We start from the raw sequence: 17310 nt of genomic DNA, 5'->3' as shown, positions 1-17310 counted from the left end.
GTGAAGTGCCAGAGGACTGCAGGTAACCGTAGTATTATATCCAATTATAAGTCACCACCTTCAGAAAGGGTGGCCAACTAAAGTTAAAAATAGAAAAAATAGCAGAATAATTAATGTATATAAATAGGTTACTTAATGAGGCCATTTAAACCTACCCTACATAACTTGCAAGCAGGAGATTGTGAGTGGATTATGCTGCCCTTGTTTTTGGAATTAACTGGGTCATCTCCAGCTCCAATCCTATCAAGTGGCGTGTTGGCTTTTTTTTTTTAAGCTGGGTGATAATGATGCTCTTTTGTCTCCTAGGCTGCCCATTGCTGACCACCGCTGGCCTCTCAGGCTTGATTCAGCTGCAAGACTTGGAGGAGCTGGAACTAACCAACTGCCCTGGTGCTACCCCTGAGCTCTTCAAATATTACTCCCAGCACCTGCCCCGCTGTATGGTGATTGAGTAAAGGACAGCAGGGATTGGCTGTTTACACAGAATTACCACCTCCAGCCAAACCCAGCACTGATTACCAATCAGAGTAAAGCTTGGAGATGAATGTGCATCTGATCAATGATAGGAAAATGTTTTAACGGTGTCAGGAATGAGAAAGAAACTGTGAATATAAACAAATTGAGATTATTTTTGCTTTGGTGTGCACCAGAGTCATCCCATTCTCTGTCTGGATGTGTGAATTCCACAATCATTCCTGCTCTTTTTTCTAAATGTGGAGTGGTTGTGACCAGGCTTGTTCCGAGCATGTGCAGCGTTTGCGGGTAGCTGCTGTCACATGCTGCTGCTGTAACTCTTGTGTTTCAGTGCTGGATCTCTGTAATGTGTCTAACGTCTGTGTAGAATTCCGTTTGCTGAAATGTTTCCCTCTGCGGATGTGAGGCTGTATTTCTCTTATTAGAAAACGAGTTGTGGTGATCATTCCTTGTACCAGGGATGGATGTTAGGCATCTCTCCCGGAAGCCGTTGTCAACTGGTTCTATTAACTCTTATCTGACTAACAACGGAGAACCTTCTCCACCAGCCCGCATATTGGCAGATATTTTTTTTTTAATTGGTATTTTCCTTTTCAGTTTCTAATGCTGGCTGGTTCACTGCTGAAATCTGTAAGGGGAACAAAGTGGGGGAACTGGGATTAGGGTTTAGATGAACGAGTGCAACGTGTGACATTTCTTTGGTGCAGGTTGAAGGACATATGGGGAAAAATCAGCATCAGCGACGGTCCATTTCATTCCTGAAGACTTCAGGGATCGGCTGAGCTGGACTGTTTTGATATCTGCAGGAGTATGTTTTCATAGAGACCAAAAGAAGCCCAATCTGGTTGTGAGCCTCCTGCGAAAGCGGGATGCCTTTGGGACTTTCTTACTGTATATATTTTTCTGTCTGTTTGGATACTCTTTAAAAAAAAAAGTTATAGCTTATATTTGCTAAGTGTTTTCCTGTGCTGTCGGCCACTGGCTCGCCTGTGATTTATAATACGTCGCTTTAAATGAAAAGGTCCAAGACGAGACGAAGAAGGTGAAGAGGAAGGCGTGCACTCCATATGCCAGCTGTAAAAACACCAAGCTCCTCTATCCGCCCCCCCCCCATCTCCCTCCCACAATACAATGGAATTTTACAAAGAAATTCAAAGCAGAAGCAGCAATATTATTTCTAACATTGCTTTCAGCTGAATTGTGATGCCTTTGTGTTGTGTACAGTGTGATGCTACCATGCTGCAGTATCCTTTCGGAAAGTCAATCCACTGTCAGTACAAATATTCTTAAAATAAATATTCCAAACGAAACCCGTAGGCCTTGCTAACATTATTGAAAGTGCTGTTTAGCTTCATTGCAAAACGAATACATCCAAGGCCATTCCAAACTAAATCACCGTGCTGGTCCACTACGTGTCTAAGCCCAAACGCTTGCTTGCTAAAACCCCAACTGCTTGCTAAATCAGTGCCGTTTCAGTGTTGTTCATGGCTGGTGTTGCCCAAATAGCCCATTCTGCCTTGCTAAGCAAATGATTTTCCATTCTGTGTTGTTCAGCTACAGATGTCGCATTAACTTTTTATTTGAATTTGTTTTAACTGTTACACTGATGCCATTATAAAAGAACAGTAGTATTTTAAGGCTTCACTTGGACTTTTCAAATTTATATATTGATTGAAGAGCTCGCCAGATAGTATCAGTCTAGATGAGCCACTTGGAATGTCATCAATCTGAATTGCAGAGACCAGTCAGGCAGTCAGAGGCACCGTGTCAGTGAAGTACAAGTCTTGCAAAAAACAAAAGGATATTTGAATATCTTTGGGGGGTTTTTCTCCCAGAAAAGTTAGGAAAGAAAATGTTCCTTCTCTTTTCATAACTGGAAGTCATACTTTTAGCCTGTGTCAGGCTTGACTCAGTGGTAGCACTCTTGCCTCTAAGTTAGAAGGTTGTGGGTTCAATCGCCACTCCAGAGACTTGAACCCATAATCTAGGCTAATGCTTCAGTGCAGTACTGAGGGAGTGCTCAGATCCTGTCTGCCCTCTCAGGTGGATAGCAAAGATCCCATGGCACTATTTGAAGAAGAGCAGTGGAGTTTTCCCAATGTTAAAATTGACCTAAATGAGTGTCCTTCTTGGGGATACAAAAAGGTAGAACGACAACCTCTTCCAGGGCAGAGATAATGTAGAAAAAGAATGAAGAACAGCAAATATCATACAATCAGCCCAAGAACAATGCAGGAAGAGCAAAACAACGATGTGCTCTTCAGGTTAAAACAGAGGAGGCAATATAAGAGCATTGTGTAGAATTATGATGAATTGACAAAGCTGGTGTTTGCAAACTTTACATATTTGATGTGGGGGGTAGAGCAAGAAGGCATGACTGGATGATTTGGAAGAACAAAAAATGACAATGATTTTAGGAAGTAATTCTCCTAAAAGTTGGTAGAAATTGACGTAAACTGCCCCACAGTGCAGTGAGTGCAGTAACAGGCTGATAAACAAAAAACCCGGGCAAGAATTTATTTGAGCAGTTTGAAAATTGCATGCCCAAAATCACTTCCACTTGGACAAGTACAGGATAAGATGTAAAACTGCAATGGTAATGGGACTGGTAGATACGATAATCCAGGCAGAGTCTAGATCAGAGAGGAGCAAACTTGATTGGCTGAATGTCCTTTACTTATTCCTTATTTTTATATGCCTTTATTGTGTTTCTCTGCAGCAATAAGTGTGTGAATTTAAGTGAGGAGATAACGTATAGACAACAGGAAGATGTATCTTTCGATGAGAGAGCAAGCGAGATAATAGTGCATTGTTCTTACCTTCTGAGCAAATCCCAGTGATTTTGCACCATGCTGGAGGTACCTTTGATAATATTTAATGAAACTCTGACTTATTACTATGTAACGCATTATAATAATATACAGGATTGTTATTCTTCGACAAAACCCTTTGTTCCTATCAAAAGATTTCCTCGTAATCATGTAAACCTCCCTTTTCCCTTTCATCTGAGGCAAAGTCACAAAGTAAAACACGGTGGCCATAATGGTGGCAGGTGACAGAAGATGTGAACACCAGCACCAAGCTCAAGTGGACAAATTTGGAAGACTGTAAATGAATAACAATAAAAGTAGTTGGAAGTGTATTAAAGACTGTAACACACTCGTAGGGTTTGGTGGCATTCATAGACCATTTGAGTTTTTCTCCGACAATTTCTGGCATTAGATAAACCCTTCAAGTATATTTCAAACACACTCCCAGTATCTAATTCTCTGTATAATGTATGCAAGCTATGACATTCCCCTGTATCATTCAGAAATAAATCCCTATTTCACTGTCTTGTCAAGTCACGTGATTCAATCTGTCCATTAATAACACCCCTAATAGGGAATATGAAATGAAAATGGTTAATTCGTAAGGTTTTATTTTCTATAGCATATACATTCATGGGGGAGTCTAAGCTGGAGCATGTCTCTGATGTTTAGTGTGGTTCCATTCTAAATTGGGAGTGGAGCACCGAGGGGTTGTGGGATGGAGAGTGATATACAGTGGTGATGGTGGAGAATGGAGCACAATGGAAGGAGGCAAGGAGCAGGGGACAGAAACAGTGACTTACCTGTTTAATGGTGCTGGGACCACAGAGCACTGTGATGCTAGTTGTTCTAAGAGAAATCTCTTTCCTAGATCTGATTTACAATGTACATGGGAGAAAGTTTTCTTGTTTGCCCATCAGAAAATCGGGATTTTAAACAACCTTTTTATAATTGACATCAGAACTGGCTAGTCACAGAGCAGGCCACGATTTCCTATTTGGATGCCCTACCCTCCCTGTCCAATACTATAGTTAACTGACTAGAAAGTGATAGGCTGAAGCTGCATTCTGGGAGTTGTACTCTATCGGAGTGACATACACAGTGGCACTGGTGTATTCTGGGATTTGTTGTCCACATGTGTGGTAGGCACAGAGTGACACGAGGACATAAGAGTCTGCTGTGTGAGGTAATCTTCTTGGAAGCATTTCTAATAGACAATGGCTGACTTAATGGGTAAGCTTAATATTGTTTTTCATAATTATTGCTTTTTTATGTACTATGTTATTTATAAAATATATATTTATCTAGATCAGAGAACAGCTAAAACCAGTTTGGGGAAAAATGAGCAATATTATTAGTTGATTGTGTGGTAGCTGCTGTTTTAGAAAGAGAAAATTGAGCAATTGAATTTGTTTAATTTAACGGATAGTGATTGCTTAAGCCAATCAGAAAAGCATGGTGCCACTCTGATTTAATGGGTGGCATTCACATTCTAAAGCATAATAAACGGTGAGATATATTCACAGCTGTAACATATCTCAAGGTTCCAATGACATTAATTAAACTGCGTAGGCTTCAGTATAACTTCCAGATGTGCTGCTATCTTGTAACAACAACAACTTGCATTTATATAGCGCCTTTAACGTAGTAAAACGTCGCTTCACAAGAGCGATCATCAAATAAAATTTGGCACCGAACCACATAAGGAGATATTAGGACATGTGACTAAAAGCTTGATCAAAGAGGTAGGTTTTAAGTAGCATCTTAAAGGAGGAGAGAGAGAGGTGGAGAGGCTTAGGGAGGGAATCCCGGAGATTAGGACCTATGCAGCTGAAGGCATGGCCGCCCGTGGTGGAGTGAAGAAAATCAGGGGATGCGCAAGAGGCCAGAATTGGAGAAGCGCAGAGATTTTGTAGGGTTGTAGGGAAATGCTTAGGAGAATTAAACAATATAAACTGTCCAAAATACTACTAGGGGTAAATTTTCACCTTGAGTATTCCAGCAAAGAGCTCTGCACATATTGGGAATTTGGGCTTGCATCCTGCCTATCATTTTCTGTTCATTAAAATTAATTAATGGATGCAAAATCACTGGAGGTGTGTGCCTGAAAATTCCCTATGTGTGCTTCTGGTCTGTGCAGCCCTACCTTGGGATTGCTGAAGATGAAAATTTACCCCATTATATGTACCATATACTCCCAATCTCCACTGTTCTATCTATAACACTTTTCAGTTGTTCTCGTTATATAAACACACTTCTGAATGATGGGAAAGTTAAATCTATAGAAAATATTAACTTAATTCAAATTAAACTGGGACAATAGGATAAGCAGATTTCAAATGAACAAAATTCTCATTTTGAGGAGGGGGGCCACACCCACAGTGGGTCTTCAGGGAGCACTTCTCCTACCTCAACTTTACTGAGGAGCAATGTGTGAGATGCCTTTGCTTCACCAGGGAGGCTGTTGCGGAACAAGTCACTTGTTGCAGCTACAACTGCAGCCTCTCACCAGGGTATGGACAGCACTACCTGTGGCTGTCAAGGTCAGCATGGCCCTTAACTTTTACACAATGGGATCCTTCCAGGCTGCAGCAGGTGGCATGAGCGACACCTCCCAGTTTGCTGTCACTGCTGTATCAGGATGGTCGCTGAGGCTCTCAACGCCAGGAAGAACACCTACATCACTTTCCCAATGGACAGAGCGAAGCAGGACAAGACAGCCCTCGGCTTCGACCACATTGCAGGCTTCCCCAGGGTCCAAGGAGCCATAGACTGCAACCATATTACGTTGTGTGCTCCCCGTCACCATCCTGACATCTTTTTCAATAGAATGGGATTCTACTCCCTCAATGTCCAGCTTGTTTGCGATCACAAGCAGTGCACCATGCAGTCTGTGCCCAAATCTCTGGCAGCAGCCATGATTCATTCATCCTTTGCCAGTCCTCTGTGCTACATTTATTCCAACCAGGCCATCAGGTCACAAGCTGGCTACTGGGCGACAAGGGGTATCCCCTTCAGACATGGTTCATGGCTCCTGTCAGGAACCTGGGCACAGCTGCAGAGCTGGCCTACAAGAGCCATACATCCACCAGAAATATCATCGAGCAGTCCATCGGTGTGCTCAAGCGACGCTTCCGCTGCCTGGATCGTTTGTGAGGAGCTTTGCAGTACATCTCTGACCGTATATTCAGATTTGTGGTTGATGCATGCTGCATAACTTTTTCATAATGAGGGACCATCCCTTACCACCACCTGGGCAGCAAGAATTACAGGAGGAGGACGAGGAGGAGGAAGAGCAGCATAAGGAGGAAGAGCAGGGCCAACATCAACCACCAGTGCCCCTAGCTGCTAAAGGGATATAGACAGGTTAAGTGAGGGGCAATAAGGTGGCAGACAGAGTATAAGGTGGGGAAATGTGAGGTTATTCACTTTGGTAGGAAGAATAGAAAAACAGAATATTTTTTAAATGGTGAGAAACTATTAAATGTTGGTGTTCAGAGAGATTTAGGTGTCCTCGTACAGGAAACACAAAGTTAGCATGTAGGTACAGCAAGCAATTAGGAAGGCAAATGGCAGGTTGGCCTTTATTGCAAGGGGGTTGGAGTACAAGAGTAAGAAAGTCTTGCTACAATTATACAGGGCCTTGGTGAGACCACACCTGGAGTACTGGGCACAGTTTTGGTCTCCTTATTTAAGGAAGGATATACTTGCCTTAGAGGCGGTGCAATGAAGGTTCACTAGATTGATCCCTGGGATGAGAGGGTTGTCCTATGAGAAGAGATTGAGTAGATTGGGCCTATACTCTCTGGAGTTTAGAAGAATGAGAGGTGATTTCATTGAAACATACAATATTGTGAGGGGGATTGACAGGATAAATGCTGAGAGATTGTTTCCCCTGGCTGGAGAGTCTAGAATTCAAGGGCATAGTCTCAGGTTAAGGGGTCGGCCTTTTTAGATTGAGATGAGCAGGAATTTCTTCACTCAGAGGGTTGTGAATCTTTGGAATTCTCTGCCCCAAAGTGAGGTGGATGCTCAGTCATTGAGAATATTCAAAGCTGAGATAGATTTTTGGACTCCAGAGGAATCAACGGATATGGGGATAGGGCAGGAAAGTGGAGTTGAGGTCGAAGAGCAGCCATGATCAAAGGGTTGTATGGCCTACTCCTGCTCCTAATTCTTATGTTTTTATGTTCTAAAACTCTTAGACAGCAGCTTATCCAAGAGTGCTTCACGTGAACCATCCCTCCTATCCCCAATACACCAACAGTCCCGCAATCCTTATCACCACTGTCCTTACTACCACCATCTGATTGTCCAGCCAAAATGTGATCTCACCCTCCGGTGAGCTTGCACCTGTGGTGTCCTATCCCCTGTCCTATGTCCTGCACAGTTGTGACCAGTGATTCACCACATGAAGACCCCTCCTGCTCCTCCCGGCTCCTCATTCAGGTCAGTATTTTTTTTTCTTTTTGGTGGCAACCTCCTGTGGTCCCTTTAAAACCCCTGCTTTTCTTGATATATATTAATGATTTGGACGTGGGTGTACAGGGCACCATTTCAAAATTTGCAGACGACACAAAACTTGGAAGTATAGTGAACAGTGAGGAGGAAAGTGATAGACTTCAGGAAGACATAGACAGGCTGGTGAAATGGGCGGACATGTGGCAGATGAAATTTAACGCAGAAAAGTACGAAGTGATACATTTTAGTAGAAAGAATGGGGAGAGGACATATAAACAAAATGGTGCAATCCTAAAGTGGGTGCACGAACAGAGAGACCTGGGGGTATGTGTGCACAAATCGTTGAAGGTGGCAAGGCAGGTTGAGAAAGTGGTTAAAAAGGCTTACAGAATCCTGGGCTTCATAAATAGAAGTATAGAGTACAAAAGTATGCAAATTATGATGAACCTTTATAAAATATTGGTTCGGCCTCAACTGGAGTATTGTGTCCAATTCTGGGCAGCACACTTTAGGAAGGATGTGAAGGCCTTAGAGAAGGTGCAGAAAAGATTTACGAGAATGATTCCAGGAATGAGGGACTTCAGTTACATTGATAGACTGGAGAAGAACATAAGAAATAGGAGCAGGAGTAGGCCATTCGGCCCTTCGAGCCTGTTCCACCATTCAATGAGATCATGGCTGATCTTCTGCCTCAACTCCATTCACCGGCCCTATCGCCATATCCCTTGATGCCTTTACTAGTCAGAAATCTATCAACTTCTGTTTTGAATATACCCAATGACTGAGCCTCCACAGCCCTCTCGGGTAGAGAATTCCAAAGATTCACCACCCTCTGAGTGAAGAAATTTCTTCTCATCTCAGTCCTGAATGGCCTACCCTTTATCCTGAGGCTGTGGCCCCTGGTTCTAGACTCCCCAGCCAAGGGAAACATACTCCCAGCATCCATCCTATCAAGCCCTGTAATAATTTTGTATGCTTCAATGAGATCCCCTCTCATTCTTCTGAATTCAAGAGAATACAGGCCTAGTTTACTCAATCCCTTCTCATACAACAGTCCCGCCATCCCAGGAATCAATCTCGTGAACCTCCGTTGCACTCCCTCTATGGCAAGTATATCCTTCCTTAGGTAATGAGACCAAAATTGTACACAGTACTCCAGGTATGGTCTCACCAAGGCCCTATATAATTGGAGTAAGACTTCTTTACTCCTGTACTCAAATCCTCTTGTAATGAAGGCCAGCATACCATTTGCCTTCCTAATGGCTTGCTGCACCTGCACATTCACTTTCAGTGACTCATGTACAAGGACACCCAGGTCCCTTTGAGCATCTGCATTCCCCAGTCTTTCACCATTTAGGAAATACTCTGCCATTCTGTTTTTTCTACCAAAGTGGATAACTTCACATTTATCCACATTATATCCTACCTGCCATGTTCTCGCCCACTCACTGAGCCTGTCGAAATCCCCTTGAAGCCTCTTCGCATCCTCTTCACAACTGACACTGCCACCTAGCTTTGTATCATCAGCAAATTTGGAAATGTTACATTGAGTCCCCTCATCCAAATCATTGATATAGATTGTGAATAGCTGGGGCCCAAGCACCGATCCTTGCGTTACCCCACTAGTCACAGCCTGCCATCTTGAAAACGACCCGTTTATCCCTACTCTTTGTTTTCTGTCTGTTAACCAATTCTCAATCCATGCTAGTATATTACCCCCAATTCCATGTGCCCTAAATTTGTTCACCAACCTCTTCTGTGGGACCTTATCGAAGGCCTTCTGAAAATTCAAATACACCACATCTACCAGTTCCCCTTTGTCTACTCCACTAGTTACATCCTAAAAGAACTCTAATAGGTTTGTCAAACAGGATTTCCCTTTCATAAATCCATGCTGACTCTGCCCAATCTTACTATTAGTTTCTAAGCGCCCAGTTATTGCATCCTTTATAATAGATTCCAGCATTTTCCCAACTACTGATGTGAGGCTAACAGGTCTGTAGTTCCCTGTTTTCTCTCTCCCTCCTTTCTTAAATAGCAGGGTTACATTTGCTATCCTCCAATCTGCAGGAACCGTTCCAGAATCTATAGAAATTTGGAAGATGACAACCCATGCGTCCACTATCCCAATGGCCACCTCTTTCAAAACCCTAGGATGTAGGTCATCCAGTCCTTGAGATTTATTGACTTCTAGTCCCATTAATTTTGCCAGTACTGTTTTTTTACTAATAATAATTTCTTTAAGTTCTTCATTCTCGCCACACCCTGGGTTTTCTCGTATTTCTGGGAGGTTTTTTGTGTCTTCATCCGTAAAGACAGAAACAAAGGGCTCAATTTTCCAAGCCCCGAGGAGGCGGGTTTGGAGGCGGGAGTGGTGGGAAAATTGTAGAATTGGGGGGCAGGAACTCATCCCGCCCCCAACCCGCCTCCATGTCAATGTCCCAGGAGGCGGGTACCCGACCTGTGCTGGGAGCTGCCTCCCCAAGGCGGGAAGGGGATTAGTGCCAATTAACTGCCTGTTAACAGTTGGTTATGTAAGATTCTCAAAATTAACAGATCCCCCAAAACGAAAGAAAAAAAACGTATTAAAAATGACTTTGGACCCTTGCTAAAAACTTCCAGAGTGATAAAAGGACATGTTGGGCCTAACAAGGAGATTCAAGGTCAGAAACAGACTTGGCATTTTAAAAGGACATGTTCAGGCATGTTTGGGAAAAGGCTGCTGCAGAATTTGGGATCTACCTCTGCAGTAGACAGTTTGAGTATTCGAGATAGTCAAACTGTCTGGGGTAACTGTAAATGTCATTCAGTCCCTATCAAGAAATTTACATGCTAACAATAGACCCACGGAAGAACAGCCTCACAGGACCCATCCAAAATCATGCATAAAACAAATCACTTTGCCAACCTACAAAGAATCTCAGGCCCCACAGGAAACCCAAAGCCTGAGGACAATTCACTACAATTGCTCAACAGCTCAGGAAAACCATCCCGAAACCACTTCTCACATTTTTAAACAACTTCAACAGCTCAGGAAGCCATCCCGAAACCGCTTAAACATTTTACACAACTCAATGTTAACGAGCCCGCCAAAATCTAACAATAAACCTAAACTGATTTGGTGCGCAGATTAGCAGGCCTTGATTAGTATAATTGGGGGCCTGTTCAACAGTTAGTACTGTACAGTTCAGCAAGGTGGGAGTTCGAGGTGTTCAACGCAGTTCAACCACAAGGAGAGCAACAGTTCCAAGTTCAAGAAGAGCCATCATCGAGTAACATCAAGATCAAGGAGCAAGCATCTCGAAGCAGTTCTCTCTCTCGAAGAAGAAGAAGCAACACAACATCGGACACCTCACGGCACCAAGGGCCCCACGAAACAACCAACCGAAGATTACCCTCAGCCAACCGGGTAATATTGGGCCACCGCGGCCAATGAAAAAACAACTCGGAAGAAACCAAAGATCCGCAACTTTTCCCACTCTACAAACTACCCTGACTTACCCCTGGGTAAGATTTTATTCAAAAGACTCTAGGCCCTATTTCTAACCAAAGAAAATTGGGTACTCACCTGATGGATCCAATACGCACCCTACCGCATCAGCGGACTCGCGAAGACTGACCAGATACGCAGGTGAAGTCCTCTACCGCGTCCGGGGTACGGCAGCCCCCAACCGACACATCTAGCAAACCCCGAAATCGCGAACCAGCTCAACTGTCAAGGAGTCATTTTGGTGAGCATTATCCCTGGTCCTTCAGAGCCTAACTTAGCTGGTAAGGTGGGATTGGGAGGGGTGAGATATTTGTCTACTGTAATTTTTCCTCGTGTATGTCGAAGTGTTTCCCCATTTTACTAGAGTATTATCATTGTGTTGTATTTTCTTTCTCAAATAAAAATCAAAGTTCTTGCACCAAAAACCAGTTGTCTGCTGCACTTTTATCACAACCTCCAAATAAGCCCAAGGTCTAGAACCAAGGGTGTGGGAGTGATTCAAACCACTCATAAGTCAGAGGTGAAGCTGACTCCAAACACCACCCCCTACATAATGGCAACCACGGCACGAGCTTGGCAAAAGGAATGTGATACAGTGGACACTGTTTTTGAGCAGAGAACTAAGAGGGAAGAGAGGATTTCCTCTTATGTGTTCAAGAAAGTAAATATAACAAAGAAATGGGTGCTCAGTCTGTTGTGCGCTGAGCGTCCGATGGACTCTGCGGCCAAATGGACTGAGAGCAAGGATCATAAAAAGTCTGTGGAGAAAGCCATTTGGTTGGTCTGCTCCCAGCGACAGATCCAGCTTTTAGATAAACGCATCGAGGCACTAGCAGGGGAAAGGTTGTTAGCAGAACTAAACCCCCAAAATCAGGAAAAAATGCAGATAGTAGAGAAACATGGAAACAGACAGGAATACTTTTGGTGTCAGGTCACCGAAGCTAAAAACAGTGAACTGGTGTTACGGGAAGAGAACGCCCGCCTTGCCAAACAAGTAAGAGAGCAGGAGGAGAGGTTGAGAGACGTCCAGGCAGCTTACAAGATAGCAAGCACTAGGGGGTTTGAGGTGGGAGATCACGGCCCCTGTCAGAAACAAATCGAGAGTTTGAACCTTGCTCTGTCCAGGGCAAAAGGCATGGCGTGCCTAATAAGCCCGGGTGTGGCCCGGGTGGACCTGGAAGTAGAAGGGGAAACTGTTCGGACGCTACCTGTGGCGCCGGGGAACAACCCGGTTGGGCAGCAGGAGGGACGGACGATTTGTGAGGCCAGCAGGGCGTGCACACCACCACCACCTGTGGCGCTGGGTTTTAACTCAGTTTGGCAGCAGGGAGGGGTGGGCGAACCAATGCAGGAAAGGTTGGAACAGGGGCCGATGTGCCCAGTCCGGCAGCAAAAGTTTGGCCCGCCCGGCGGTGGTGGGGGTCAAGGACCCCTTGAAAGCCAATTCGTGGCTCCCCATGGCACCCAACAGCTTAGGGCTATGATAAGCCACCTGAATAAACTCACCTAAAAGGGGGACCCCTCGGTCCACTTCATGGAAGTGGAACAGGCAGCAGGCATTAACAAGTGCGATGACTCCGAGATGGCCAAAATGCTCCTTTTCTCCCTGGATGGCAACCTCTACCAGTCCCTCTCTGCGGAGAGTAAAAAAAAGGCAGGGCGGATACGCTGCTATCCGGGAGGAAGTTCTGGAGGCCATGGGTATGAATGATAGTAGTCCCTTCTCCCGGGTGGAGAGGACAACACAGCTAGCAGGGGAGACCCCACAGGCTTTCGCAGACCGACTTTGGCCTGTGTACAAGAGTGCCTGTAATGGGGTTCTCGACCGGGCTCACCTGAATCAGGACGAGCTGACCCACTGGCTCCGAAGCCTGGTGGCAAACAGCTTGCCACGGATCAGAGCCAAGGCTGAGCTGTGGTTTGACCCGAAAGACCCCCGGGTCACCGAGGAGACAGTGGTCAGACAACTGACCTTGCCTTACCGGAACAGTAGAGGGACAGAAGAGCACCCACCTAAAGGAAAAGTACATGAAATGAAACCTAGTAATAAGAAAAAGTGGCACCAGGAAGGGGGTAACCCTTCCAACACGAAGCGTAACTGCTTCGGGTGCAGGAAGAATGGGCATTGGAGAAGGGACTGTAGAAATCCGTGGAAGGATAACATAGGAAAGAACTCCCCAGCTCCTGCCCCAAGAGCCGAAACACCGACCTCTCCCCCCCACGTTAGACTCAGTCGTAGCTGCGATCCGAGCTTTATTAAATGGCCCAGGGAAGGTAGCCACCGCCACTGGTGCTTTAACCCCATCTGCCCCACACAACCCAGACCTATGACTAGAACCAGCGCAGCCTGTCTACCTGTGTCCCCTTGAAAGACGCGCCCAGGAAGAGACCTCCCGTAATATGGGGCAATACCTGCGGTGCCAGGTTACGGAGGCCAGGTTAAATGAGCAGGCCTTACGGGAGGAGAACGCAAGATTAACAACGGAGCTGACGGTTTGGAGGGTCAGCTAAGGGACATTAAAATAGCTCATAAGGTAGCTAGAAGTAGGGGTTATGAAGACTCTGATCATGGTCCCTGCGAAGAAAGGATTAAAACATTGACCCAAGCCTTGTCTGAGGCCAGAGGCATGGTCTGTTAAATGGCACCAGGGGAAACCCAGGCGGAGTGGGACGAGGAGGGTCAGGAAGCAGAGGATAAGGTTAAGGATAGAGATCCTCAGCCAGCAGCTGTGGCAGACTCACAGACTGCACCGGTGAGGGCAGTGGCTTGTGTCACTGGAGGGGCCATCCCACCAATTATTTGGGACTCGGGCACACCCCCAGTAGCCGGAGCCTTAAGAAGGTCTCCTCGCACACCACAGCCAAGACTACTGTGGTCACCAGCACTTCAGTTTAAATGGTTCAGCCCCGGAGGGGCCGCAACCCGAAAAAGAATGCCCAAGATCAGGGATCAGTCTAGAGATAGGGATCCCCAGCCTGCAGCCTCCAACGGTGAGGGACTCACAGGAGAGGTAGCGGTGGGCAAAGAGAATGAGAGGGGTCCCCAGCCTGCAGCCTCAGGCTGCGCGGAACCCACAGGACAGGATAGGGACTCGGCAACCCCACAGAAGTGGGTAGTGTGCTGTAGTACAGGAGGGGACACTCCCCCGATCATCTGGGATTCAGGGAAACTCCCAGTTGTTTTAAGAAGGCCTCTCCGGGTCCTGTGGTACAGGCCACCTTACGCCCAGGCATGCAAGCTGCCCAGAAGCCGCCCAAGACAGAGGCCAAACAGGAATTAGCCGAGACGGGCGACGGATGTACATAGCTTTTCTGATGAATGTTTGGTGTTTTTACAGTTTTGGTAGTTTTAGGTTTATTATTTATTTAATTATTTTACAATAAGTACGTTTAAATTTCGAGACTCAATCACTTGTCAAGCCAGAGAACCTGCTCGGGACATGGCTATCTGTTTTGTGTGTCCCTACAGAGAGGAAATCGGCATGAGGAGGGTTCTGCTCCTGCTCGCCCTAGTAGGGGTGAGCATCAGTGACCGAGGTGATGTGGAGGACTCCCACATTTATGGGTGCTCGGGAGAGAGAGCGCCGATCGTTACCGCTGGGGGTGGCGAATCGGGTGTGGAGGAGCTCGCTATTTACTTCCATGAGGGAAGGTTGCCAGGGTGGCTGGGGTCTAACTCTACACAATACTCCAGCCAGACTGGGTTCACCTATGGGGAGGCCTCCATCCCGTGCCCCAGGGTACAGGTCGTTGCTACAAGGGTCAGTGTCACTGAGGGGAAACGTGTGTGTCTTACATGCAAGGGACGGATTCTCCTGGATAGGTGGTGGTGGCTCAGGAAGCTGAGCAGGGACATAGGGGACCGTACAGCCGACTGGGAACGACTGGGGAACAACACCCACCGGACGATCACAGGGACCCAAGGGGGAGTGAGTGTGTGTTGGGATAAGTGGTGGGAGTCGGAACAGGGAATCTATATCTGCATGTGGGGATCAGAGAGAGCCTGCCCCATAGGCATCATCTTCTCCAGACAATGGCAAGATACCAGGAAGGGGATGGGGTGAGATTCTAGCCTGCATGCGTGCATGGTCCCACACTCCCTGATCCCAGTCAACGCCACCGAACTCGTAGCACGCACCCGAAAGCCCCTGCCCACGACCCCGACATCACGTACCATAGTAGAGAGGTGTCCTACCACCACCAAGGGACCAGGGAATGGGTTAGTATTAGTGCCGACTGAAAAGGTACTATACCAGGGGGTACACTATACAGTAGCTTCAGTGATCCTAAACCTTACCGAAGTACACTTACCTGTATGGTGCCCTAAGGAGACAGAACAGTTATACCAGGCCCTACTAAAGGAAATGTTTAGGAAATTTTACGAATTTGACTTTGCCAACATAGACAAAGCAGGGCTATACACTTTACAGGCTGAGCATACTATGGGCGCGGGGAGACAAAGAAGGGGAACCTGGAACGATATTTTCACCACTTATAATACAGGATCCTCTGTAATAAATAACCTGAACGATATAGAACTGCAAACACAGATAAATGGCTTAAAAACCCAATTACAAAAGATCCTAACAGAGGAGAACACAGTGGTAGGCTCAGAGCTACACGAGGACCAAGCTATGACGGTCTAATTAAAAGAAATCTTTGCTGAGCTAGAGAGACACGCTAAAACAGTAAATGCACTCATACGGGAGGACAGGAATGCTTCAGATCAGGCTGCACAGAATGAGGTGTGTGTGCTATACGGAGAATGGTTGCTGGGCAAGGGCCGTAGCAACCTGAAGGATTTAAAACAAGGTTTAGTCCCCTCCTGGATTAGCAAGAAGCACCTCACAGCCCTCCACCCGTTTAGTAATTCGCTGAGCCCATGTCAGCTCCGTCTAGCCTCTGAAGCCTACCCTGTCCCAGTAGATTGTGGACATTCCAATCACACTATCATGGGGATAGTAGTGAGGATGCCGGTCATGGGTGGGACAGCCTGGCCCGCACCGGTATACAGGGTGGAGAACATTGGGATCATTCAAGGGGGTGCACACATCCGTTTCGCAGCGGTCCCACCTTATGTCATAAAGTGGGAGCACGCTATGACAGGTACAGACCTCTCCGGGTGCCAGAGCCGGGGTGCACACATAATACTGTGTCCCCAGCACTTGAACGCCTATTCTAGACCACAGTGTGGGTTTAAAGCTGCTGGCACACGACCTATAAACTGTACCATGGCGGTAATGGCACAAGACCATGTTCCCCCACAGGTAGCATTCATAGGAGGTGGGACATATTGTGTCACCACAAGTGCGGCCCACTACCAGCATGGACAGCACATCTGGTGTCCAGTAAGTGACAGCAGTTTCTGCTTTAAACCCGAGGCAGAAGTTCAAGTGGCCCAGGAACGGATTGTCCCCATTTCTGAACCCTCCACTGTTCACCTCACTGTAACTGAAAACATTACCAACCTGCAAAACTATGTCGCACATTTCGGCTATGAAACTCCCCCTCTACCCGAACATCTTACCGCCTTACTAAAAGCAGTTGTTATATCACAAAAACATTATAACACACTAAAACAGAAGACAGTTGAGATAGGGGCCAAGATCTTGAATATCGTAGTTCCACCCTGGTGGGATATTTTTGAAAATATAGAGGTCCCTTCTTGGATCAGAATGGCTTCCCACATTTTAGTAGTCTGCCAGCTCGGTATAGTTTTCTACTTACTATGCACAAAGTGCAAGGGGAGGGACAGAATGCTCCGATCCCAACATGAGAGAGCATGGGACAAGCATCAAAATAAAGTCTATGACCAGGTATGAGACGAGCCTTAATCGTTATTAAAAATAATTGTGACCATGTATTTTTCTTTTCTATGTATGTACCATATTTTTTTCTTCCAAGTGGTGCAGGGGTGTTGGACCCCTTCGTGCTTGGATATAAACTGTAACCGAATTTTATGTATCTGAACACTACACCTAAAGGGGAATATGTATTTTTGGGTTTTAGATGGGTAAAATACAGGGGAAGGTTGGTTCTCAGGGATCAGGAATTTTGCTCACCCAGTATGATACT

At 45.9% G+C, this 17310-nt stretch overlaps 1 protein-coding gene across 5 annotated transcripts in view; it reads left to right on the top strand.

Moving 5' to 3' along the window:
* The window catches only part of fbxl16 (F-box and leucine-rich repeat protein 16), a 211075-nt gene extending 207265 nt beyond the window's left edge, over nt 1–3810 (top strand). For 4 of the 5 annotated variants that reach the window (XM_086000676.1, XM_086000679.1, XM_086000678.1 and 1 more), the window contains exon 6: nt 307–3810. In XM_086000676.1, coding sequence (XP_085856802.1) covers nt 307–455 — 149 coding nt within the window. In that variant the 3' untranslated portion in view covers nt 456–3810. The remainder of the gene's footprint in view (nt 1–306) is intronic. The other variant, XR_015079945.1, reaches the window with a different exon arrangement.
* Nucleotides 3811–17310: the final 13500 nt, after the last annotated feature.

Source organism: Somniosus microcephalus, chromosome 11 (assembly GCF_052327205.1).
Source record: "Somniosus microcephalus isolate GS21.2 chromosome 11, FLI_Smic_1.0, whole genome shotgun sequence".
Lineage (NCBI taxonomy): Eukaryota > Metazoa > Chordata > Chondrichthyes > Squaliformes > Somniosidae > Somniosus > Somniosus microcephalus.
Note: the sequence above shows the minus strand (reverse complement) of the source record. Positions and strands in the feature narration are given on the sequence as shown.